This window comes from Oncorhynchus keta, chromosome 35 (genome assembly GCF_023373465.1).
Source record: "Oncorhynchus keta strain PuntledgeMale-10-30-2019 chromosome 35, Oket_V2, whole genome shotgun sequence".
Lineage (NCBI taxonomy): Eukaryota > Metazoa > Chordata > Actinopteri > Salmoniformes > Salmonidae > Oncorhynchus > Oncorhynchus keta.
The window spans coordinates 45,521,462-45,548,369 of NC_068455.1; the positions used below are offsets into that span (position 1 = coordinate 45,521,462).

General features: G+C 42.7%; 1 protein-coding gene across 1 annotated transcript in view; it reads right to left on the minus strand.

The window, feature by feature from the left end:
- The window catches only part of LOC118369131 (MAM domain-containing glycosylphosphatidylinositol anchor protein 1), a 377,353-nt gene that overhangs the window by 265,877 nt on the left and 84,568 nt on the right, over nt 1–26,908 (minus strand). Inside the window, exon 3 of the mRNA XM_052497083.1 lies at nt 12,228–12,367. Within this exon, the coding sequence (XP_052353043.1) occupies nt 12,228–12,367 (140 nt within the window). The remainder of the gene's footprint in view (nt 1–12,227; nt 12,368–26,908) is intronic.

The following is a 26,908-nucleotide window of genomic DNA, read 5'->3' on the forward strand; positions in this document are numbered from 1 at the left end:
TCGATATGCTGATAGAATTTAGGGAGACTTGTTTTCAGATTAGCATTGTTAAAATCCCCAGCTACAATGAATGCAGCCTCGGGATATGTGGTTTCCATTTTACATAGAGTAAAATTAAGTTCGTTCAGGGCAATCGATGTGTCTGCTTGGGGGGAATATATGCGGCTGTGATTATAATCGAAGAGAATTCTCTTGGTAGATAATGTGATCGACATTTGATTGTGAGGAATTCTAAGTCAGGTTAACAGAAGGACTTGAGTTCCTGTATGTTGTTATGATCACACCACGTCTCGTTAATCATAAGGCATACTCCCCCGCCCTTCTTCTTACCAGAAAGATGATAGTTTCTGTCGGCGCGATGCGTGAAGAAACCAGCTGGCTGTACCAACTCCAATAGCATGTCTAGAGTGAGCCATGTTTCTGTGAAGCAAAGAACGTTACAGTCTCTTATGTCTCTCTGGAATGTTACCCTTGCTCGGATTTCATCTACCTTGTTGTCAAGTGACCGGACATTGGCGAGTAGTATGCTCGGGAGCGGTGCGCGATGTGCCCGTTTCCGGAGCCTGACCAGAAGACCACTTTGTCTGCCCCTTTTACGGCGTCGTTGTTTTGGTTCGCGAGCTGGGATCCGATCCATTGTCCTGGGTGGTGGGCAAAACAGAGGATCCGCTTCGGCAAAGTCGTATTGCTGGTCGTAATGTTGGTGAGTTGACATTGCTCTTATATCCAATAGTTCCTCTCGACTGTATGTAATAAAACCTAAGATTACCTGGGGTACCAATGTAAGAAATAACACATAAAAAAAACTAAATACTGCATAGTTTCCTAGGAACGCGAAGCGGCCATCTTAGAAGTACACCCCGTAGCGATGTTGGTCATCTTATGAAAAACAAATCTTCGTCCTTTTGTGTCATATTTAAGTCTGTCGTAGTTGTATTTCTGTCAAAGTAAAATTGAAATGAAGGACAGTTTTGTGGTGTGTGTGTTTTCAGAAAAAAAAATCATATTTTCATTGGGTTTGTTAGGTTTCAGATACAGTCTATCTTTTTATTAGGTTTGTCGATGGACTGACAAAGTTGCTACAGTTTTTTACCTGATCACAATCATTGGTCCATTAATGTCAATGGCTAAGCACCATACAAAGGAGAGTATAACACGATTACTACCCAATATTTCTTGTTTAAGGGAGTCAATAATAAATGTTATGGACTATTACATTCACCACTATTGTGTTAACTGCACAATTCTAGTGGGAATTTGATATGTGTAACTTCTCAAAGAATCTCAAAGTACCTCGGTCGAAGGAGGGTTGTGGATGTCAATGAGTCAGCATATATTCACCAGATAGAGAGACAATATTTGGCTGTGATGCTTTGTCTGTCATTCCTTGATATGACTGGCAATACAGAACTCCCTTTACCTTAAGTAGGGCAGCCACAACACGATTTTGGCCCTGATTTACAGTGAGGGAAGATAGTATTTGATCCCCTGCTGATTTTGTACATTTGCCCACTGACAAAGAAATGATCAGTCTATAATTTTAATGGTAGGTTTATTTGAACAGTGAGAGACAGAATAAACACAAAAAAATCCAGAAAAACGCATGTCAAAAATGTTATATATTGATTTGCATTTTAATGAGGGAAATAAGTATTTGACCCCTATGCAAAACATGACTTAGAACTTGGTGGCAAAACCCTTGTTGGCAATCACAGACGTCAGACATTTCTCACTCCCACTCCTCTTTGCAGGTTTCGAGGCTGACGTTTGGCAACTCGAACCTTCAGCTCCCCCCACATATTTTCTATGGGATTAAGGTCTGGAGACTGGCTAGGCCACTCCAGGACCTTAATGTGCTTCTTCTTGAGCCACTCCTTTGTTGCCTTGGCCGTGTTTTGGTTCATTGTCATGCTGGAATACCCATCCACAACCAATTTTCAATACCCTGGCTGAGGGAAGGAGGTTCTCACGCAAGATTTGACGGTACATGGCCCAGTCCATCGTCCCTTTGATGAGGTAAAGTTGTCCTGTCCCCTTAGCAGAAAAACACCCCGAAAGCATAATGTTTCCACCTCCATAGTCGACGGTGGGGATGGTATTCTTGGGGTCATAGGCAGCATTCCTCCTCCTCCAAACACGGCGAGTTGAGTTGATGTACAGCACTTTGAGATATCAGCTGATGTACGAAGGGCTATATAAATAAAATTTGATTGATTGATTGATGCCAAAGAGCTCCTTTTTGGTGTCATCTGACCACAACACCTTCACCCAGTTGTCCTCTGAATCATTCAGATGTTCATTGGCAAACTTCAGACGGGCATGTATATGTGCTTTCTTGAGCAGGGGGACCTTGCGGGCGCTGCAGGATTTCAGTCCTTCACGGCGTAGTGTGTTATCAATTGTTTTCTTGGTGACTATGGTCCCAGCTGCCTTGAGATCATTGACAAGATCCTCTCGTGTAGTTCTGCGCTGATTCCTCACCGTTCTCGTGAACATTGCAACTCCGCGAGGTGAGATCTTGCATGGAGCCCCAGGCCAAGGGAGATTGACAGTTATTTTGTGTTTCTTCTATTTGTGAATAATCACACCAACTGTTGTCACCTTCTCACCAAGCTGTTTGGCGATGATCTTGTAGCCGATTCCAGCCTTGTGTAGGTCTACAATCTTGTAACTAACATCCTTGGAGAGCTCTTTGGTCTTGGCCATGGTGGAGAGTTTGGAATCTGATTGATTGATTTATTGCTTCTGTGGACAGGTGTCTTTTATACAGGTAACAAACTGAGATTAGCAGCACTCCCTTTAAGAGTGTGCTCCTAATCTCAGCTCGTTACCTGTATAAAAGACACCTGGGAGCCAGAAATCTTTCTGATTGAGAGGGGGTCAAATACTTATTTCCCTCATTAAAATGCAAATAAATTTCTAAAATTTTTTACATTCGTTTTTCTTGAGTTTCTTGTTGTTATTCTGTCTCTCACTGTTTAAATAAACCTACCGTTAAAATTCTAGATAGATAATTTCTTTGTCAGTGGGTAAATGTACAAAATCAGCAGGGGATCAAATACTTTCCCCCCCTCACTTTAGCTGTCCCAGGCAAGTTTTTGAGATCGGTGACAAAATCCCCATGAAATTGCCTACTCAGAGCGCGTGGCCGTCACCAATGCTTGATTAATGTGCAGTGGTCCTGACTGCAATCTGAGGGCTACCGATCCCGTCTTTGCGCCGTCCCTGACGTCCCGATATTTTCAAACGTTTGATTTTATCGGCACAAAATCTGCAATTCTCTTGTAGTGTGAGACGTGCAACGACAAGTTCTGAGAACGATGATCAGCAATAGCCAATGAGAACTCGCAAGAGAAAAAGCCATCACCCAGAATGTGTAGACTCTTGAGCAGGAGCAATAACCACCACCAGTACACATTTTTACTTGCCTTTATCCAAAGCCAAGATGTCAAATCATTACAGCTCTGATGTTCACAAGCTATGGTATTCAATTCAGAATGTATTGGCTAGATATTTCAACCCGTAATGGCAAGTGTGAATGTCTGACTGAAAATGTTTATGAGGCTGCTTTGAGCCACAACTCGTCCTAGCTACGTTAACAATCTAATCACATCATTGCATTATTGTTTCCGTGAGACAGCATGGAATGAAGTGAAGAATCTTGTAGCGTGTGATTCCTCATCTGTGTCACATAGTGAGTGCACCACTATGTTGGCAAGAAAGAATGACAGAAAATACAGTTGTTCAATGTGAGGCTCAGCGATGTTAGGATTTTGAAAGTTGTGTAGTGTATGGCCGGCATTAGCTGTCCCCTCTCACTCCCTCTGTCCCCTTAATCTCCCCTCCCTCATTTTTCACCCCATCCCATAACTGCACATTTTAATTAACTTAACTGATTCAAGTCGATGATCCTGGAGAAGACGTTTATTAATGCCCATTGTTCTCCAAGTGATCCTTTCCCCCGTCTCTTTCCCAACACAGCAAAATCAATTGTGACAATTTAACTCTGAAAGTGTTAAATGTAGCCATTTTCAGTGAACATATGGGTACATTGAACTGATATTGAAATAACCCTTTAGAAAGTGTTAAAGATGTAACTGCGTTGCAGTGTTCCCTTTTCAACTCTTAAAGTGGTCAATTTAACTTGATTGTGGTGTTTGCATAGCTCTACAGTAGAGTAATACGCGGTACCTTCAGTGTAAAACATAACACTTGATTGAGAGTAAACTGGACTCACTTTGCTTAGTGCTGACACTGTTACACTTTTTCACTGTAAGAAATAAACACCTGTAATGTGACAGTAAATCATTGTGGGGTGTTTTAACACGATGTTGTAAAGCCAATTTTGTATATTTCCCAGGGTGCTTTTTCTTTCCGAATTAATTTGTTTATTTGTTAGTGACAGACATGGTTATTGAATGCTTTCATTTTAAAGGCCTTTGGCTTTCACAAAAGTGAGTACCTAGGCAAATATTGTTATTAAAATTGAATTCTATGACAATACATACAGTACCAGTCACAAGTTTGGACCAAAAAAAAAAGTTTTAAATAAATCGAAATATATTTTATATGTGAGATTCTTCAAAGCAGCCACTCTTTGCCTTGATGACAGCTTTCCACACTCATCCACACTCACATTCTCTCAATGAGCTTCATGAGGTAGTCACCAGGAATGCATTTCAATTAACATGTGTGCCTTGTTAAAAGTTAATTTGTGGAATTTCTTTCCTTAATGCGTTTGAGCCAATCAGTTGTGTTGTGACAAGGTAGGGTTGGTATGCAGAAGATAGCCCTATTTGGTAAAGGACCAAGTCCATATTATGGCAAGAGCAGCTCAAGTAAGCAAAGAGAAATTACAGTAAATCATTACTTTCAAACCTGAAGATCAGGTAATCCGGAAAATTTCAAGAACTTTGAAAGTTTCTTCAAATGCATTCTCAAAAACCATCAAGCGGTATGATGAAACTGGCTCTCATGAGGAAAGCCACAGGAAAGAAAGACCAAGAGTTACTTCTGCTGCAGAGGATAGATTAATTTGAGTTACCACCTCAGAAATCGGCTATTAACTGTACCTCAGATTGTAGCCCAAATAAATAGTTCAGAGTTCAAGTAACAGACACATCTCAACATCAACTGTTCAGAGAAGACTGCGCGAATCAGGCCTTCATGGTCGAATTGCTGCAAAGAAATCACAACTAAAGGACACCAATAATAAGAAAAGACTTGCTTTGGCCAAGAAACATGAACAATGGACATTAGACCGGTGGAAATCTGTCCTTTCGTCTGATGAGTCCATTTTTGGTTCCAACCGTCGTGTCTTTGTGAGACGCAGAGTAGGTGAACGGATGGCCTCCGTATGTGCGGTTTCCACCATGAAGCATGGAGGAGGAGGTGTGATGGTGCTTTGCTGGTGAAACTGTCAGCGATTTTTTTTAAATCCAGGCACACTTAAACAGCATGGCTACCACAGCATTCTGCAGTTATATGCCATCCCATCTGGTTTGCGCTTAGTGGGACTATCCTTTGTTTTTCAACATGACAACGACCCAAAACACACCTCCAGGCTGTGTAAGGGCTATTTGACCAAGAAGGAGAATGGTGGACTGCTGCATCAGATGACCTGGTCTCCACAATCACCTTTCCTCAACCCAATTGAGATGGTTTTGGAAGAGTTGGACCACAGAGTGAAGGAAAATCAGCCAACAAGTGCTCAGCATATGTGGGAACTCCTTCAAGACTGTTGGAAAAGCATTCCGGGTGACTACCTCATGAAGCTGGTTGAGAGAATGCGTGTGCAAAGCTGTCATCAAGGCAAATGGTGGCTATTTGAAGAATCTAAAATCTAAAATATATTTTAGAAATCGTATTAGTGTGACTACACTTCATACTACACCCCAGCCATTTTATAATTTTGAAGCTTATAAATAAGCTACTTTCTCGCCACATTACACAAGTTAATCTTATCAATAGTGAACATTCATGGAAACACAATTGCATTGATGGCATCAAGTAGGCCACCTTGAATATAGTAACACATATTGAGAATAAGAAACATAGATTAAGCCTAGTCCTGTACTAAGAGATTGTATGTTGAAAATGTTTAGCTTTTGAGTCTAGGACTTAGGTTAAGTGTCCAGGCAACCAGCCCAAAATGTCATTCTGTAATATAGTGGTAAAAAATGTAGTTGCATACCGTACATACAGTGCATTTGGAAAGTATTCAGTCCCCTCGACTTTTGGCACGTTAGACAGATTCGAAAGAAGAAAAAAAATCCTCATCAATCTACACACAATACCCCATAATGACAAAGCAAAAACAGGTTTTTAGACATTTTAGCAAATTTATTAAAAATAAAAAACGGAAATATCAAATTGACTTAAGTATTCAGACCATTTACTCAGTAGTTTGTTGAAGCACCCTTGGCAGTGATTACAACCTTGTGCATTCTTGGGTATGATGCTACAAACTTGGCACACCTGTATTTGGAGAGTTTCTCCCATTCGTCTCTGCAGGTTTCCTTGCCTCGGTTGGCTCGGCGACTACCCATCCCACGTCACACTCCACCGGATCTGCGTGCTCCCTCTCTGTAGTGGGATCAAACAGGCGTCTCGCCTCAGCCGGATCGTCGGGCTTCCATGCCTCAGCCGGCTCGCCAGGCCCTCACGCTCCTGCCGGTTCGTTGGGCTTCCAGGCCCCAACCTGCAGGTGGAATTCAGGGTGGTCGCCCCTAGAGGGGGGGGTACTGTCACGTCTGCCCCCCCGGCACTTGAGGGCGCCAGGCTGCCCTGCATCACGTACTTCTATCATCCATTACGCACACCTGCCTTCCCTCGTCACGCGCATCAGAGATATTGGACTCACCTGGACTCACTCATCACCTGTTATTACCTCCCCTATATTTGTCAGTGCCCCAGCTCTGTTCCCTGCTTCTGCATTAATTGTTTTTTGTCTGTATTATTAGTTTGCTGATGCTGTTTCTGTCTTGTTCCATGTCCGTTCTTCATGAAATGTTTGACTCCCCGTACTTGCTTTGTCTCGCCAGCGTCATCCCATGTGACAGAAGAGGACAAAGAAACCACTTAACAATAAAGGTTACGGTTGATTACTGTATCTAAGAAGGGGAATTCAAGAAGAACCAGCCAGTTATTCTCTTCAAATCATCGGTTGTCTACACGGCCCTCCTACCCAAGCTGGGAGCATCAACACGGCTGATTAGCCTCCTCAGAAGTCCACTCTCACAGAACGAGTGCAAGGGAACAGACCACTAAGAGAAAGTACACTGACATCGTGTGGACAATCAAAGACTAACACCCGGTAACAAAGGAGGTGCTATCGGAGCAGAAGGTCTTCGGCTAAACCTCCTAAGCGGAAATCAGTCCACGAAGAGATACCCATGGAGACCTTCAACAAGTAATTACATTATTATAATTCTGACCCATAAGAGCGGAAGTTCAGGGCAAGCTGTCGGGGTTAAACTAAGCATAGTTTACAAGTGTGCTTTTCTCTTGTGCACGTTCTCTCTCTTTCTAAATCCCCATCTTGTGTAACACATGTCATATTGTGTTGGTCCGTTAGGGACCTGTTTCCTTGTATTAAGTTTTAATCAATATCCTAGACTGTGTGTTTGTGTATGTGTATATTATATTATCATTTAGCTTGTTAATAAATAAACAATCAACTAAATTGGTGGTGCGGAATGATTTAGTGAAACCCTGGTTGTGCAGATTTACGAATTGTGCGACGGTCAGGGTGAGACTATAGAGGAAATGAATTAATTAGTCACTGCTGTAAAATCTATATTCTGATATTCTTTAAATTAATTTTGAAAAACGGAAACTCATTAAACAAACTTTTCCCATGGTGCCGCAGGTTACTGAGTTAATGATTACCTGATTAATTTAATCACGTAATTATAAACATAGTTAATTATTCGATAAAAAGCAGTCGTCACATTAATGATACAAGGTTACGACAGTGCATAGGGTTGCTGTCCTGTTGGAAGGTGAACCTTCGCCCCAGTCCGAGGTCCTGAGTGCTCTGGAGCAGGTTTTCATCAAGGACCTCTCTGTACTTTGCGCCATTCATCTTTGCCTCGGTCCTGACTAGCCTACCAGTCCCTGCAACTGAAAACCTTCCCCACAGCATGATGCTGCCACTACCGTCCTTCGCCGTACGAATGGTGCCAGGTTTCCTCCAAAAGTGACGCTTGGCATTCAGGCCAAAGAGTTCAATCTTGGTTTCATCTGGTCTGAGAGTCCTTTAGGTGCCTTTTGGCAAACTCCAAGAGGGCTGTCATATGCCTTTTATTGAGGAGTGGCTTCCATCTGGCCACTCTAACATAAAGGCCTGATTGGTGGAGTGCTGCAGAGATGGTTGTCCTTCGGGGAGGTTCTCCCTGTCAGAGTGACCATCAGGTTGTTGATCACCTCCCTGACCAAGACCGAGCCTCCCCCGATTGCCAGGCGACCAGCTCTAGGAAGAGTCTTGGTGGCTCCAAACTTCTTCAATTTAAGAATGATGGAGGCCACTGTGCCTCGACACAATCCTACAAGACAATTCCTTCGACCTCATGGCTTGATTTTTGCTCTGACATGCACTGTCAACTGTGGGACCTTATATAGATAGGTGTGTGCCTTTCCAAATCCTGTCCAATCAATTGATTTACCCCATGTGGACTCCAATCAATTTGTAGAAACATCTCAAGGATGATCCATGGAAATAGTATGCACTTGAGCTCAATTTCGAGTCTCATAGCAAAGGGTCTGAATACTTATGTAAATAAGGTATTTCTGTTATTTATTTTTAATACATTTGCAAGCATTTCTAAAAAAACTCTTTCATTTTCATTATGGGCAATTGTGTGCAGATTGATGAGGGAAAAAATAATTTAATTTAAAGAATAAGGCTGTAACGTAATAAAATGTGAAAAAGTGAAGGGGTCTGAATACTTTATGAATGCACTGTAAACAGTAAGTGAGGGGCCTTACACCAAATAGTATTGTTAACAGATGGGTTAGCCCTTTAGACCCCAATATAATTATAGAATGATGCAGTAGATTACTGAGAATTATCAAGATAGAGCAAATTTTCTCACATATTTCAAACAAACAGATATAGCTAAAAAGAACTAAGAACAAATGACATTTACAAGTTCACATAGTTTTAAAAGCACAAAATGTTTTTTTAAAGAAGAATGTTTAAGCCTTGAGACAATTGAGACATTAATTGTGTATGTGTGCCATTCAGGGTGAATGGGCAAGGCAAAAATATTTAAGTGCTGCTGTGTTTTTCACACTCAACAGTTTCCCGTGCTTATTAACAATGGTCCTCCACCCAAAGGACATACAGCCAACTCCAAACCACTGTGGGAAGCATTGAAGTCAACATGGGCATCCATGGGGATCGCTTTCAACACCTTGTAGAACATTGCCTTTACCTCTCTTATCCTACCTCATTTGCACATGCTGTATATAGATTTTCCTACTGTATTATTGATTGTATGTTCGTTTATTCCATGTGTAACTCTGTGTTGTTGTATGTGTCAAACTGCTTTGCTTTATCTTGGCCAGGTCGCAGTTGTAAATGAGAACTTGTTCTCAACTAGCTTACCTGTTTAAATAAAGGTGAAATACAACACAAAATAAAACATGCGCTGGCGAATTGAGGCTGTTGTGAGAGGGAAAAAAAAGAGTGTGCAACTCAATATTAGGAAGGTGCTCCTAATACTTTGTACACTCAGTGTGTATGTTCATTATAATGTCCTTATTGCAATTATGCTGGTTTTCACTATTTATCAAGCACACTTGGCGCTTATAATGATGTTAAGGCTACTGATGTTTTTGTCATTTGACCACGCGTCTTGCTGACTGTGCATCTTGGTGGTTTGGATATTTTTCATTTTGTTGTCGTTATAAAAATAAGCTGTTGCCGCGTTCAGTTTCATAGTTCATAAACACACATGCCATTTGTGTGCAGTAGTCTATGTATCACTACTTTGCTTGTGAGAAGGCCAGCTGATTGCCATTGCCTGGTTACCAGGATAGCAGACAGATCAGGGGAAGCAAAAATATACAAGCCTTGATGAACAGTGCTCTTTACCTACATTTTTCTCTGTCTGTTTATTATTTCACAGACTCATACTCTCTCTCTCTCTCTCTCTCTCTCTCTCTCACACACACACACACACACACACACACACACACACACACAAGCGTCTCATTCTCGCATGGTTGAGGAAATGCAACTGCTGTCTTTACAGTCTCCTTAAGTCCCGACCGTTGTCTAGTCATTTTAACTCTGACATGTGACCCAACAGCCCATCCAGCTCTATATTTCTCTCAGCAGCATTTGTCTACCTCAATCCACATCAACACTGTGCCACTGAACACGCTGGACATTCAGTTGAGATGACTCAACATTTTCTCAGATGGGCTGTTTGAACTGACCTTAACTGAACCAGGGTGGCAAAATCACAGTAACTTCCCAAATTCTTCAGTTTTCCAGAAATCCTGGTTGGAGGATTCCCAGATTTCCTGCTTATTCCCTCAAAATGAATGAATCTTCCATCCAGGATTTTGGGTAAGTTACTGGAATTTTAGGGTAAGTTATCCTAAACTGCATAATGACCTTCTAAAGAACATTCCCGGGTTCTGTATTCACAAAGCGTCTCAGAGTAGGTGTGATCTAAGATCAGGTCCCCCTGTCCATGTCTAAATATATTATTGTTGATCTAAAAGGAAAAACTGACCCGAGATCAGCACCCCTACTCTGAAGACGCATGATACAGATCCCCCCTGTCCATGCACTCTTAGATCCTAGATCAGCCATGATCTACTTAAATTCACTGATCACATTCTGGAGACATCCGGCCAACTGAGTGGTGTTAAGATGCGAAGCACAGCTGGCTAAAATCAGATGAAAGTGAAACATTGACACGGAAAGAGAAAATCAAAGTCTTTTGAGTTCAAATGAAAAATGAATGAGTATACCATAACATTTTAGTGATGGGACTGCATGGGAAAATAAATAGATAAAAGTGCACTGCTTGAGGAAGAGAAATGTCTCAAGGAAGGTTGACTTGACCGAAGCATCAACGGAATAAATGCGTGAAGGACTAATTTGTGTGCAGCAGGGAGTCGTTTTTATATCAGTAATGAAAGGAAAAAGCTCCATCTTATACAACGACCTGAAGTATGATGTTTTTATCCTCAGCACTACTAACAAAAAGCACTCTAAAATCCCTATTACTTTATGCCAACTGAGCAGAGCCAGGCTATACTGTGTTGGCCTGGTTACACATCCACAATAGTTTCTATATCTGTGCCTGAGCTACCCGTCCGCCCAGCGCCGCCAGCGCCGCCAGTCTGCCCAGCGCCGCCAGTCTGCCCAGCGCCGCCAGTCTGCCCAGCGCCGCCAGTGCCGCCAGTCAGCCAGGGGCCGCCAGTCAGCCAGGAGCCGCCAGTCAGCCAGGGGCCGCCAGTGCCGCCAGTCAGCCAGGGGCCGCCAGTGCCATCAGTCAGCCAGGGGCCGCCAGTGCCGCCAGTCAGCCAGGCGACGCCAGTGCCGCCAGTCAGCCAGGGGCTGCCAGTGCCGCCAGTCAGCCAGGGGCCGCCAGAGCCCCTCATTCCAGAGCTTCCGCCCCTCAGCCCAGAGCTTCCGCCCCTCTGTCCCGAGCTGCCGCCCCTCTGTCTAGTGGGGTCATTTAGTAGGGTTGCCGTGGTTAGGAGGCCACGGAAGCGGACAATGGGGCGGACTAAGACTATGGTGAAGTGGGGGACACGTCCAGCACAAGAGCCGCCACTGCGGACAGATGCCCACCCAGACCCTCCCCAATAGGTTCAGGTTCTGCGGCCTTGGGGGGGGGGGGGTACTGTCACACCCTGTCCATAGTTTGCTTTGTGTGTTTCTATGTTTTGTTTGGTCAGGGTGTGATCTGAGTGGGCATTCTATGTTACATGTCTAGTTTGTCTATTTCTATGTTTGGCCTGATATGGTTCTCAATCAGAGGCAGATGTTAGTCATTGTCTCTGATTGGGAACCATATTTAGGTAGCCTGTTTGGTGTTGGGTTTTGGGGGGGGGTGATTGTTCCTGTCTCTGTGTTTGCACCAGATAGGGCTGTTTTGGGTTTTCACGTTTCTTGTTTTGTTATGAGCCTCATGCTCTACTGGCATTGCAAGCCCCATGCTCTACCAACTGAGCGACAAAGTCTTGTTATGTCGTGTTACCTGTGGTCGTGGGTGTCCTTTGACCAGACATTTGAGCACCAGGTGGTCTCCCTCTCTGATGGTGTAGATCCTCTCACTGATGTTGTCGTCCTTCACCACACACGCCTGGCCCTCATGCACGATCTTGGCATTGGCAGGGGCTGCGTCAACACATAAGAAAAAAGACAAAGGGTCAATTTTACAGGCTCATAAGTTCACATACGAATTAACAAATACGTTTTTGTTAAGGTTCATGAAAGTTCCCGTTTTGGAAGGCATTCTTGGAAAAAAATAATGATTTCTTAGTTTCGAACGGCTTTGCTGTATGTTACAGTTGGTAGACGGCCCAAGGCTTTAATGTTGATCTGCAATAGTAGTGTAAAAGACAGGACAGGAACACATCAGTCTTTAATGCACCATCTGACAAGTTTGTCTATACGGGAGCATGAAGAAAGGTAAAACACATATCCTGTCTCACATCTCCAATACATTGCTAGGTGATATCAGTATTGACAGTACCAAAATACAACAACTCATGTACAAAAACACTGCAACACAAACAAGTTACAACGTGAAATCGCCTCTATCCCATTCAGACCTTAGAGGGCCAAAACTACATCTCCCATAATGCAACGCCAGCACCAGTCGACAACTCTGCTAACCGTCTGCTTCATAGAAAGGCATGCTAGCATGCTAGCTAGCAACAGCAGCACTTTTAGCACTCTGTAAACTATATTAATAACAACAATACAACTCTGAAAGTTACATGTTTCAATAGTCTCATAGTCCCTTATAACAATATCTAAAGCATTAATCTTGGGATGTTTTACTTATTTCACGTTATGGACTTTAAAAAGGAGTAATCTACAACACATACCTTTCTCTCTGTGTTTTCTTGGACTGAGGAGAACGGGAGATACGGGTAGTACCAGGGTGTTAGTAGGTGACGCAAGCACCCAGATGAAATAAAATAAATTTAATGAAACACAAGCAGAAGATGTTAACATTAATTTATTGTAGTTGCCTACCTAACATCAACAGGCAGCACCAGTAGCGCAACAATTAAAAATAGACACCAAAAGTAAAGTTCCTGACGATCATAGCGATCTTACTGCCCCTTCTGTCTGAACTTGGAATATTCCTGTTCTCGGGCTTTGGCCACTGACCCTCAAACTGGTTGTTCTGTTCTGCTTTGTGTATTATTCTAATAATTTGAAGTTTGATGGAATAACCTTTTTAACTCTCCTACATGTTGGCCTAGAACAAACATGTGCACAGTACACACCTAGTAGATTGAGAAACACTGAATGAAGTGACAGGTACAAGAGAACACTAGTAAACACCATGGCCTCAAGAACTAGGACCGAAGATGTCTGACTTATCACGGCCTACAAGGCTCGTCATAGAAGGCGATCAAGATTGCATGCGATTTTTTCATGTAACGTCAGCCAGGACAAGTGATGGGAGACAGGAGGGAGGTGGGGAAGAGAGGGAGCGGGACAGAGATGAGGAGAAAGAAATAGCAGTTGATGGAGGGGGAAGAAGAAATGAAAGAGAAAGAGAAAGAGAAAGAGAGAGAAAGAAAATAAAAATACTAAGGACTACTCAGAAACCCACAAAAAGAGAGAAAAAATTAGGGCAGCACAATATAAACACCGATATAGACCCCAAAAGTATCCTTTCCTCTAAAATCAGACCGCTCCCATTGAAGGCAACCCCATTGCCACAGAGTAAATTAGTATAGCATATTAGCACGTTAGTGCAGGCTAGCCACCAAAACTAGTGAGAGGCAGTGGTATAGCATCCCCGCGTCCCAGGGCCCGTTCTGGGGCAGATCTGGAGCGACAAGGCCCCTGACAGCTACCACGTGGCAGAGGGAACTTGAGTGGTGTTCGGCTTTACACAGGCACCACGGCGCATGACAAACCGCTAACCTGACGTGAACTTCACAGTGTGAAAGTGTGAATGGTAGTGGAGAGAAGGTGCAGAAGGGGGGGTGTAATGCTCCACACTCGACTGCCGCTAGCTGTGTGTGTGTGTGTGTGTGTGTGTGTGTGTGTGTGTGTGTGTGTGTGTGTGTGTGTGTGTGTGTGTGTGTGTGTGTGTGTGTGTGTGTGTGTGTGTGTGTGTGTGTGTGTGTGTGTGTGTGTGTGTGTGTTGTTGTGGGCGAAGGCAGGGGAAGCACTTGAGAGACGCGCTCTGGCGCCCATTCAGCAGTTCTCGGTCGTGGTGCATCAACCATTGAAACAGGGTGATTATAAACTGGGTAGTTCGAGCCTTGAATGTTGATTGGCTGACAGCCATGGTATATCAGATTGTTTACCACGGGAATGACAAAACATTTATTTTTACTGCGCTAATTACGTTGGTAACTTATTTATAATAGCAATAAGGCACCTCAGGGGGTTTGTGGTATATGACCAATATACCCTGGCTAAGGGCTGTATCCAGGCACTCCGGGTTGCGTCGTGCTAAATAACTCCCCTTAACCTTGGTATGCTGTCCATATACCACACCCCCTTGGGCCTTATTGCTTAACTATGCCATGGAAGAGGAGTCCTGTTTTAGCATTTATTGCTGCTATTCTGGAACTCTCTCTTTCTCCCTCTTTCTTGCTTCTCTTGCTCTCTCTCTCTCCCTCTTCCTATTCATCTCTACTTCTCTCTCTTTCTCTTCCATCTCTTTCTCAGTCACTCTCTCTTGCCGTATTTCCATCTTTTACTCTCCATATCAGGCTCCGTTTCTCTCTCCTCCTCTCTTTTCCTCTTCATCTCTGTCTCTCTCTCTTTTCCTCTCTCTCTCTCCCACCCATCTCACTCTCTCTTTCTCTCCTTCTCAGTCTCTGTCTCCTATCGAGGTTAACTTATGATATCTCTGTGCCCTCTGTGATTGCCGATGAGACAGTGTGGGTGTGAGAAGAAGCGCAGAATGGGTCTGCATTAGTGGGATAGAGGGCACAAAGTGAGCGGTCAGAAGTGGCACAAGGGCAGAACTTTGGTGGCAGAGCCAAAGGCGGTGAGGGGCTAACTGGACAACTCAACTTTGAGGTGAGGGCACAGGGCACAAATTATTTAAATGATGAACAACTGTCTTTATAAGCGCGTTAGCACGTCAGCGCTAGTGCGGCCTCTCCGGAGAGGGAGAGAGGTTGACCTGCAGCATGCGGCTCCTCCACTATTCTTGCATCGGGCTAGAGGCTGCCTGGCAGTCTGACTCACTGTAACAGCCAAGGTTGGTTAAAGATGAGGGATAGAGGAAGGGAGGGATGGAGAGTGGGGTAGGACTGGGGAATGAATATGGGAGAAAGAGAGAGCCCTGATGAAAAAAATACAGCACAGACCAGCCTTTGTTGTGTTTTTGCTGGTGACCAGCATTGTGTTTTCACTTGTTATGATTTCTTTGGTGACCAGCCTTCGCTGTGTTTTGGACACTGATCACAAGCATCAGAATGACTACCAGGGTCAGAAAGAAGAATGAATGAGACTACCTAAATCATCCAATCTCCAGCAACCATTTCAGGAATGGGTGCAAAAAGGACAATTTAACAGATTGGATTAGTTTACAAAAATTTGGGGGAAGTTACAGGGGAAAGGAGGGGGGATGAATGATGGATTAATACATGTAAAATAAGTAAATGCAATAATAGACATTGAAACAAACAATTATAAAAATCAAACTGCAATAGAGCATGTTGGGAAATATGACAATGATGGGTGTGGTTTTGCAGACCAGCATGACCGGACCATGCTGGACCAGCAAACAAAACAACAACAAAAGGTTCTTGAGGGTTATTTTTCAGGGGTGATAGTGATGTGTAACCATTTTTTGGGGAGCATATCAGGAATGATTCTTTACTACTGTGATGGTTCTGAAGAACCGTTCTGTTGTTTCCCACTCCACCAGGTTTTCCTTTTATGCAAATTAAATGCTACACTGTTAAAAAGCTCCTGTAATTGTACGGTACAGTACAGGTTGCAGTGAAACAAGTTACATAATTTTACATTTTAGTCATTTAGCAAACACTTATCTAGATCGATCGATATTTGGTGCCTTGCTCCATTGCACATCAACAGATTTTTCACCTAGCTCTGGGATTTGAACCAGCGACCTTTCGTTTACTGGCCCAACCCTTTTTACAGCTGAATTAAGGTGTTATTGCTGTAAAAGGACAGCAGGTTGCAGAATTTAATGGCAATAATACATTTCTGCACTTTGCTAAAGTTGCCCAAAATCAAGTCAATAATTGTCAGATTGTCTGACAACAACCACATAAAAAAAATGTATCTGTGCTCAGGGACATATAGTGTACAGTCGTGGCCAAAAGGTTTGAGAATGACACAAATATTAATTTCCATAAAGTTTGCTGCTTCAGTGTCTTAAGATATTTTTGTCAGATGTTACTATTTTTTTTTTTTTATCCATTATTTTACCAGGTAAGTTGACTGAGAACACGTTCTCATTTACAGCAACAACATGGGGAATAGTTACAGGGGAGAGGAGGGGGATGAATGAGCCAATTGTAAACTGATTGGGAATTCTAGCTGTTTAACACCCCTACTCTTACAATAAGTGCCATGGGATCTTTAATGCCCTCAGAGAGTCAGGACACCCGTTTAACATCCCATCCGAAAGACGGCACCCTAAACAGGGCAGTGTAAACAGGGGAATTGGGATATTTTTTAGACCAGAGGAAAGAGTGCCTCCTACTAGCACTCCAACACCACTTCCAGCAGCATCTGGTCTCCCTGGCAGGGACTGACCAGGACCAACCCTGCTAAGCTTCAGAAGCAAGCCAGCAGTGGTATGCAGGGTGGTATGCTACTATGGAATGCTGAAGTATAATTACAAGCATTTCATAAGTGTCAAAGGCTTTTATTGACAATTACACCAAGAACTCTGCAATCCGCCCTGGAATGCTGTCAATTAACTTCTGGGCCACATCCTGACTGATAGCAGCCCATTCTTGCATAATCAATGCTTGGAGTTTGTCAGAATTTGTGGGTTTTTGTTTGTCCACCCGCCTCTTGAGGATTGACCACAAGTTCTCAATGGGCTTAAGGTCTGAGGAGTGTCCTGGCCATGGACCCAAAATATCGATGTTTTGTTCCCCGAGCCACTTTTGCCTTATGGGAAGATGCTCCATCATGCTGGAAAAGGCATTGTTCGTCACCAAACTGTTCCTGGATGGAGAAGTTGCTCTCGGAGGATGTGTTGGTATCATTCTTTATTCATGGCTATGTTCTTAGGCAAAATTGTGAGTGAGCCCACTCCCTTGGCTGAGAAGCGAAGCCACACATGAATGGTCTCAGGATGCTTTACTGTTGGCATGACACAGGACTGATGGTAGCGCTCACCTTGTCTTCTCCAGACAAGCTTTTTTTCTGGATGCCCCAAACAAACTGAAAGGGGATTCATCAGAGAAAATGACTTTACCCCAGTCCTCAGCAGTCCAATCTCTGTACCTTTTGCAGAATATCAGTCTGTCCCTGATGTTTTTCCTGGAGAGAAGTGGTTTCTTTGCTGCCCTTCTTGACACCAGGCCATCCTTCAAATGTCTTCTCCTCACTGTGCGTGCAGAAGCACTCACGCCTGCCTGATGCCATACCTGAGCATGCTCTATTTGACAATGTTATTATCAGAGGCTACCCAGAAAATATCCCAGTCCCCGTGATCCAAACAATCTTGAAGCTGGATTCTGACTGACCAATTAAAGTTTTTAGCGCAGGTACTTTGAGTTTGTGTCTATAGGAAGGGAGGAGCAAAATGGAGTCAGATTTGCCAAAAGGTGGGTGGGGGAGGGCCTTGTAGGCATCCCGGAAATTGGAGTAGCAGTGGTCGAGTGTTTAAGTAGAGCGAGTACTAGAACTTGATATAACGTCAGCAGCCTTTTTCTCATATTTTCTTTGTTAACATCCTCAGCTACAATAAATACGGCGTCGGGGTATGTGGTTTCCAGTTTGCACAAAGTCCAGTGTAGTTCTTTGCGGGCCGTCATGGTATCAGCTTAAAGGGGGATATACACGGCTGTGACTATAACCGAAGATAATTCTCTCGGAAGATAATACGGTCAGCATTTGATTGGGAGGTATTCTAGGTCGGGTGAACAAAAGGACTTGTGTTCCTGTATGTTACCACAATCACACCATGAGTCTTCATCTAACTGCACACTGCCCCCTCTCCAATCCGAGCAGCCATTCTATGCGCACCTAAACTCAGCAAAAAAAAGAAACGTCCCTTTTTCAGGACCCTGTCTTTCAAAGATAATTCATAAAAATCCAAATAACTTCACAGATCTTCACTGTAAAGGGTTTAAACACTGTTTGCCATGCTTGTTCAATGAACCATAAACAATGAATGAACATGCACCTGTGGAACGGTCGTTAAGACACACAGCTTACAGACGGTAGGCAATTAAGGTCACAGTTATGAACACTTAGGACACTAAAGAGGCCTTTCCACTGAAAAAAAACACCAAAAGAAATATGCCCAGGGTCCCTGCTCATCTGTGTGAATGTGCCTTAGGCATGCTGCAAGGAGGCATGAGGACTGCAGATGTGGCCAGGGCAATAAATTGCAATCTCCATACTGTGAGATGCCTAAGACAGCACTACAGGGAGACAGGACGGAGAGCTGATCGTCCACACAGTGGCAGACCAAGTGTAACAACACCTGCACAGGATCGGTACATCCGAACATCACACCTGCGGGACAAGTGCAGGAGGGCAACAACAACTGCCCGAGTTACACCAGGAACGCACAATCCCTCTATCAGTGCTCAGACTGTCCGCAATAGGCTGAGAGATGCTGGACTGAGAGCTTGTTGACCTGTTGTAAGGAAGGTCCTCAAAAGACATCACCGGCAACATAATCGCCTATGGGTACACAACCACCGTCGCTGGACCAGACAGGACTGGCAGAAAGTGCTCTTCATTGACGAGTCGCGGTTTTGTCTCACCATGGGTGATGGTCGGATTTGCCTTTATCTTCCAAGGAATGAGCGTTACACTGCGGCCTGTAGTCTGGAGCGGGATCGATTTGGAGGTGGAGGGTCCGTCTTGGTCTGGGGTGATGTGTCACAGCATTATCGGACTGAGCTTGTTGTGTGTCACAGCATTATCGGACTGAGCTTGTTGTCATTGTAGGCAATCTCAATGCTGTGCGTTACAGGGGAGACATCCTCCTCCCTCATGTGGAAGGTACCCTCATGTGGAAGGTGCTCATCCTGACATGCAAGAACTGGAAAATCTGGTGTAGTCCATGAGGAGGAGATGCACTGCAGTACTTAATGCAGCTGGTGGCCACACCAGATACCGACTGTTACTTCTGATTTTGACCCTCCCTTTTTTCAGGGACACATTGTTAAATGTATGTTAGTCACATGTCTGTAGAGCTTGTTCAGTTTATGTCTGAGTTGTTGAATCTTGTTATGTTCATACAAATATTTATATTTACATTTAAATATTTATGTTAGGTTTGCTGAAAATAAACTCAGTTGACAGTGAGAGGACGTTTCTTTTTTTGCTGAGTTTAGATCCAAACGCTTCAATATAACCTAAATATTAATAATTTAACTCTTAAAATGTATACTTTTATATGTGGCATTAACACTATCAGTCACAATGTTTTAATCTGATTAGACTACTTCGAAAGACTCCTGTAGGCCTGCACACATTCATCCAAAATATAATTTCAGCATTAATATCAAGGGTCTTATTCTGGTGAATGATGATCGACGCTTGGCTGCCATTTGACAAATAAAGTCTTGCACTTTTGTCCATAATAATCTCATTATATAGTGAGCCTCCCTGCACTGTATCTGCAAACTGTTGACTAAAGCGGCACGTGCCAATACAAGAGTGGGCATATTCGCCATAGCCTACCTATATAAAAAAGTGTGACAAAACCATCAGCAGGAATAGAGTTGAAAATGCAATGGAAACCCATTTGATTGGATACAGTATATTTGTATTATACTTTTTTTTTATTCCTTTTTTTTCTTCACAATTTCATGGTATCCAATTGGCAGTAGTTACAGTCTTGTCTCAACTCCCATATGTCTTGCCGTAACTACCATATGGACCTGGAGGAAACACTGTACACCTGGTGACCTGCACTGTGCCCAGCTTGCCACAGGAGTCACTAGTGCGCAATGAGACAGGTGTATCCCTGCTGGCCAAGCCCTCCCGAAAACAGATGACGCAGGGCCAATTGTGTGTCGCCACATGGACCTCCCGGTTGCAGCTGGCTGCGACATAGTCTGGGCTTGAACGCAGAATCGATGCAATATGCGATGCAGTGCCTTAGACCACTGCGCCACCCGGGAGGCCCTGTATACAGTATATTTAACATGTATTTATTCTTTGGTACCTCAACATTATTTTTATGTGATTTACATATTCACGCACAGACTTTAATCCGCAACAAGTCAATTTGATTGAAACAACTCTGATGGGAAAATGTGCCAGGATTTCTCCTGGTAGACCTAATTGCCAGCTTTTGGCCCCCAAGACTATATAAAGCTGATAACAATATAATGCTTATCTTTATACAAAATATTCTGATGTAAAATTATTAACAAATTAGCCTACTTCTGTATGTCTGTATCTGTATAGCAGACGCACTAATCATCTGACATAAAGAAATGCATATCGGTGTTGTAGCATACCGGCAGCATACAATATCTCTCACTTCTCTGGTGCTAGGCCTAAGCTTCTCTTCTTTAATAAAGGCCATTTCTTATAAGAATATCCTACAGTTGACACCTAAGCCTATAGGCCTATGCATGCAATACCCTGATGCATTTAGTGCTTGAATCTGGATAACTGAACCATGAGGTGAACAAATATTGCTTTAGGAAAGTAACCTAATAAACACAAAACAAATAGGCTATAAAGTTTTGCATAAGCTTTTCACCAAAATCCAAGGAATAATGTTTTTCTAATTTGTTATAGGCTGTTTTTAAGGACACGTAAATGTGGTTCATTTGGCCAATATCCCTCTTTTATGAAATCGGATCTGAATGGCCTGGTAAATTTCTCAAACGTCCGATAAATTAAAATCTTCACAGTCGTGTTGTCCAGCGTATTGTTTTATACATATTTTGGAATATTCACATGAAATTGAATGGAAACCTAGCTATAGACACCTGTGTGCTAGTCCAGTGTCACTTTTTGATTATGCCTGCACATTATGGTTCACCAGCATCTAAAGAATAGCCTAAAGCTACAGACAAGCTAACAAGCTTGAAAGAATTGTACTTAACCCCCTCATTCTCATCTGGAGGTTGAGCATTTTTTGGTCTGTATCTCTGTAGTGTGTCTGTATCTATGTAGCCTAATTGTCTGTAGGACTATTTATGATATCATTTGCAAAGATTATTTTTATTACAAAGAATTGTATTTTATTTTATCGAGTATAATGTTTTTTTAATCAATTAGTATATTTGAGTTTTTCTTTATTTCACCTTCATTTAAACAGGTAGGCAAGTTGAGAACAAGTTCTCATTTACAATTGCGACCTGGCCAAGATAAAGCAGTTCGACAGGTACAACAACACATGGAGTAAAATAAACATACAGTCAATAATACAGTAGAAAAATAAGTCTATATGTGAGCAAATGAGGTGAGATAAGGGAGGTAAAGGCAAAAAAAGCCATGGTGGTGAAGTAAATACAGTATAGCAAATAAAAAACACTGGAATGGTAGATTGCAGTGGAAGAATGTGCAAAGTATGGATAGAAATAATGGGGGTGCAAAGGAGCAAAATAAATAACTAAATACAGTAGGGGGAGACGTAGTTGTTTGGGCTAAATTATAGATGGGCTATGTACAGGTGCAGTAATCTGTGAGCTGCTCTGACAGCTGGTGCTTAAAGCTAGTGAGGGGGATAAGTGTTTCCAGTTTCAGAGATTTTTGCAGTTTGTTCCAGTCATTGGCAGCAGAGAACTGGAAGGAGAGGTGGACAAAGTAAGAATTGGTTTTGGGGGTGACCATAGAGATATACCTGCTGGAGCGCGTGCTACAGGTGGGTGCTGCTATGGTGACCAGAGAGGTGAGATAAGGGGGGACTTTACCGAGCAGGGTCTTGTAGATGACCTGGAGCCAGTGGGTTTGGTGACGAGTATGAAGGGAGGGCCAGCCAACGAGAGCGTACAGGTCGCAGTGGTGGGTAGTATATGGGGCTTTGGTGACAAAACGGATGGCACTATGATAGACTGCATCCAATTTATTGAGTAGGGTATTGGAGGCTATTTTGTAAATGACGTCGCCGAAGTCGAGGATCGGAAGGATGGTCAGTTTTACAAGGGTATGTTTGGCAGCATGAGTGAAGGAGGCTTTGTTGCGAAATAGGAAGCCAATTCTAGATTTAACTTTGGATTGGAGATGTTTGGAAGGAGAGTTTACAGTCTAACCAGACACCTAGGTATTTGTAGTTGTCCACATATTCTACGTCAGAACCGTCCAGAGTAGTGATGTTGGACAGGCGCGCAGGTGCAGGCAGCGATCGGTTGAAGAGCATGCATTTAGTTTTACTTGTTTTAAGAGCAATTGGAGATCACGGAAGGAGAGTTGTATGGCATTGAAGCTTGTCTGGCGGGTTGTTAATCACCCTGTCATCTCAGATTTTCAAAATATGCTTTAGAGCCAAAGCTAGACAAGCATTTGTGTAAGTTTATCGATAGCCTAGCATAGCATTTTGTCCAGCTAACAGCAGGTAACTTGGTCACGGAAATCAGAAAAGCAATCAAATTAAATTGTTTACCTTTGATGAGCTTCAGATGTTTTCACTCACGAGACTCCCATTTAGCAAATTTTCCTTTTTTCCAAAAATATTATTTTTGTAGTCGAAATAGCTCTGTTTGTTCTTCACGTTTGGCTGAGAAATCGCCCGGAAATTGCAGTCACGAAAACTGCAAAAAATATTCCAAATTAGCTCCATAATATCAACAGAAACATGGCAAACGTTGTTTATTATCAATCCTCAAGGTGTTTTTCAAATATATATTCGATAATATATCCATCGGGACAATTCGTTTTTCAGTAGGACCGATTGGAGTAATGGCTACCTTTGTATTTTACACGAGAATCTCTCTGGGAGCATCAGGTGACCACTTGCGCAATGTAGCCGCTTACGGGTATTCTTCAACATAAATGCGTAAAACTACGTCACAATGCTGTAGACACCTTCAGGAATACGGAGAAAGAGTCATCTGGTTGATAGCCCATTCACTGCTCAATAGGGACACATTGGAACGCAACGCTTTCAAAACAGGAGGCACTTCCGGATTGGATTTTTCTCAGGCTTTCGCCTGCAACATCAGTTCTGTTATACTCACAGACAGTATTTTTACAGTTTTGGAAACTTTAGAGTGTATTCTATCCTAAGCTGTCAATGATATGCATATTCTAGCATCTTGTCCTGACAAAATATCCCATTTACTACGGGAACGTTTTTTTCCAAAAATGAAAATACGGCCCCCTAGTCACAACATTAACACAGAGTCCAAAGAAGGGCCAGAAGTATACAGAATGGTGTCATCTGCGTAGAGGTGGATCAGAGACTCACCAGCAGCAAGAGCGACATCGTTGATGTATACAGAGAAGAGAGTCGGTCCAAGAATTGAACCCTGTGGTACCCCCATAGAAACTGCCAGAGGCCCTCCGATTTGACACACTGAACTCTATGAGAGAAATAGTTGGTGAACCAGGCGAGGCAATCATTTGAGAAACCAAGGCTATCGAGTCTGCCGATGAGGATGTGGTGATTGACAGAGTTGAAAGCCTTGGCCAGGTTTGTTTCTTATCGATGGCAGGTAAGATATCGTTTAGGACCTTGAGTGTGGCTGAGGTGCACCCATGACCAGCTCTGAAACCAGATTGCATAGCGGAGAAGGTATGGTGGGATTCGAAATGGTCGGTAATCTGTTTGTTGACTTGGCAGTGCCCTTAACCACTGCGCCACCCGGGAGGCCCCACCACTGTGTTCTTGAGTACCTTCAATGCTGCATAAATGTTTTGGTACCCTTCCCCAGATCTGTGCCTCGACACAATTACTTCGACTTTCTGGCGTGTTTTTTTCTCTGACATGCACTGTCAACTGTGGGACCTTATATAGACAAGTGTGTGCCTTTCCAAATCATGTCCAGTCAATTGAAACTACCACAGGTGGACTGCAATCAAGTTGTAGAAACATATCAAGGATAATCAATGGAAACAGGAAGCACCTGAGCTCAATTTCGAGTCTCATAGCGAAGGGGCTAAATACTTACGTAAATAAGGCATTTCTAAAAACCTGTTACCACTCATTAAGTGGTATTGTGTGTCGATTGCTGAGGATTTTTTTTATTTAATCAATTTTAGAATTTTAAAAAAGTCAAGGGGTCTAACCAGGAATGCTGACTGTAGGGATGTCCACCAGAGCTGTTGCGAGATAATTGAATGTTAATTTCTCCACCGTAAGCTGCCTCCAATGTCATTTCAGAGAATTTGGCAGTACGTCCAACTGGACTAAATAATGCAGACCATGTGTAACCATGCATGCCCAGAATCTCCACATCAAACCTCTTCCCTTGCAGAATCATCTGAGACCAGCCACCCGGACAGCTGATGAAACTGAGTATTTCTGTGTGTAATTAAAGCCCTTTTGTGGGGAAAAACTCATTCTGATTCGCTTGGCCTGGCTCCCCAATGAGGCCCACCCATTGCTGTGCTCCTACCCAGTCCTGAAATCCATAGATTAGGGCCTAATGGATTTATTTCAATTGACTGATTTCCTTATATAGGACTTCTTCTTCAATCTTTAAATTGTTGCATGTTGCGTTTATATTTTATTTTCAGTAAATCATTTTCTTACGACCATTTGGAAGAGTGTAAATTAAACTAAATAATTCTAAATGTACCACAGAGTCTTTTCTAACAAAACAACAAAATTGTAAGGCCTTTATTACTGCAAAGACTTAAAACAGTTGCATGAATTTGTGTATGTTCAGGCTAATTGTTCGAGGCTCCCTTTGTTATTTCATTTTAAAACAACAAAATTGCTTGATGGCATTTCAAAGCATGAATGACTCCTATGCTGTGTGATGACATGAACAAATTAATGATTTATTTATTGACACAGTAGCCTTTAGGCTATATTGAAATATAGGCCTAAGTTACGGTGTTAAGACGGCTAAACAGGATGCATGCACTCTTAGGCCTAACCAGACATGGTGGTAATGACTACTTATTATTATAATGATGATCAATAAGAAGGAGATGAAGAAAAATTAGGGTATAGGAGCTAGAGATGCGTTTGTATGACAAATAGGTGCTTTAAGATTGTAATGAGTACACTGAGTCGGGAAGCAAGTTCAGGGAGTGAGTGTTTTAAGAATGAAATAAAAACAAACACAAACAACGCAACGACATGAAACAGAGTCAATAACACCTGAGGAAAGAGCCAAGGTGAGTGACAGATATAGGGAAGATAATCAAGGAGGTGATGGAGTCTATGGGTGTCATGAGGCACAGGTGCGCGAGATGCTGGTGACAGGTGTGCGGGATAATTAGCAGCCTGATGACCTAGAGGCCGGAGAGGGAGTATACGTGACAAATATTAATATATTTCTGACCGTTTGGAACAGTGTAAACAACACTAAATAAATGATAAGTAATACCAGAGAGTCTGTTCTAACGGACAAAAAGTATTTATTACCTCATAGCAAATGCTTAGAGCTCACGGAATCAGTAGGCTATGAAACAAACACTCAAACAGGCAACAGAAGCAGGATCTGTCTTATTGCTGTAGATATATAGATGATTTATAAAGCCAGGCACATTTAACAGTTAGGCTATTGATTACAGACCTAATTAAATGTGTTTTCTCTCTCCTCGCTTTTCTTAGACAGTAAGGGAAGGTCTGTTTTATTTTCTCACTCTGCTTCTGCCACCAATATGTTATTATGCACAAAGCAACATGGTCTAGGAAATGGTACCAATTAAACTGTGCACTGAAGGTAAGCCTATGTTTCAGAACCGCCGACAGCGACCTCTATCCAACGCGGGTGAAAGCACATTGATCATACAATTATATTATTTTGTATTACTGTTGCACCTAGGGTTGCAAAATTCCAGAAATTTTCTATAAATTCATTAGTTAATCCAAAAATCATGGTTATGAGGATTCTGGATTTCCTGTTTATTCCATCCTGATTTGGGCACACCTCCAACCGGGATTTCAGGAAAACCAGGGAATTTATTGACTGTTTCAGTAATCTTGCAACCCTTGGTGCACTATTGTTCTTACTAGGGATGTGACAGTTGGACAATTTCGCCTAACGTTTCAACTGCCATTTTTTAAAATAAGTTTTCCGTGGGCTCCCGAGTGGCGCAGCAGTCTAAGGCACTGCATCTCAGCGCGAGAGGCGTCACTGCAGTACCTGGTTCACATCTGGCTGTGATTGGGAGTCCCATAGGGCGGTGCACAATTGGCCCAGCATTGTCTGGGTTTGGCTGGGGTAGGCCATCTTTGTAAATAAGAATTTGTTCTTAACTGACTTACCTACTTAAACATTTTTTTTAATACAATAAGAAAAAATCATAAAACTCTAAGTCAATTTACAATGCAGAATAATGGTCCTATTACATATGATTGCTCGGGCGGGGCAAAGAAGTTACACTACATGACCAAAAGTATGTGGACACCTGAACGTTGAACATCTC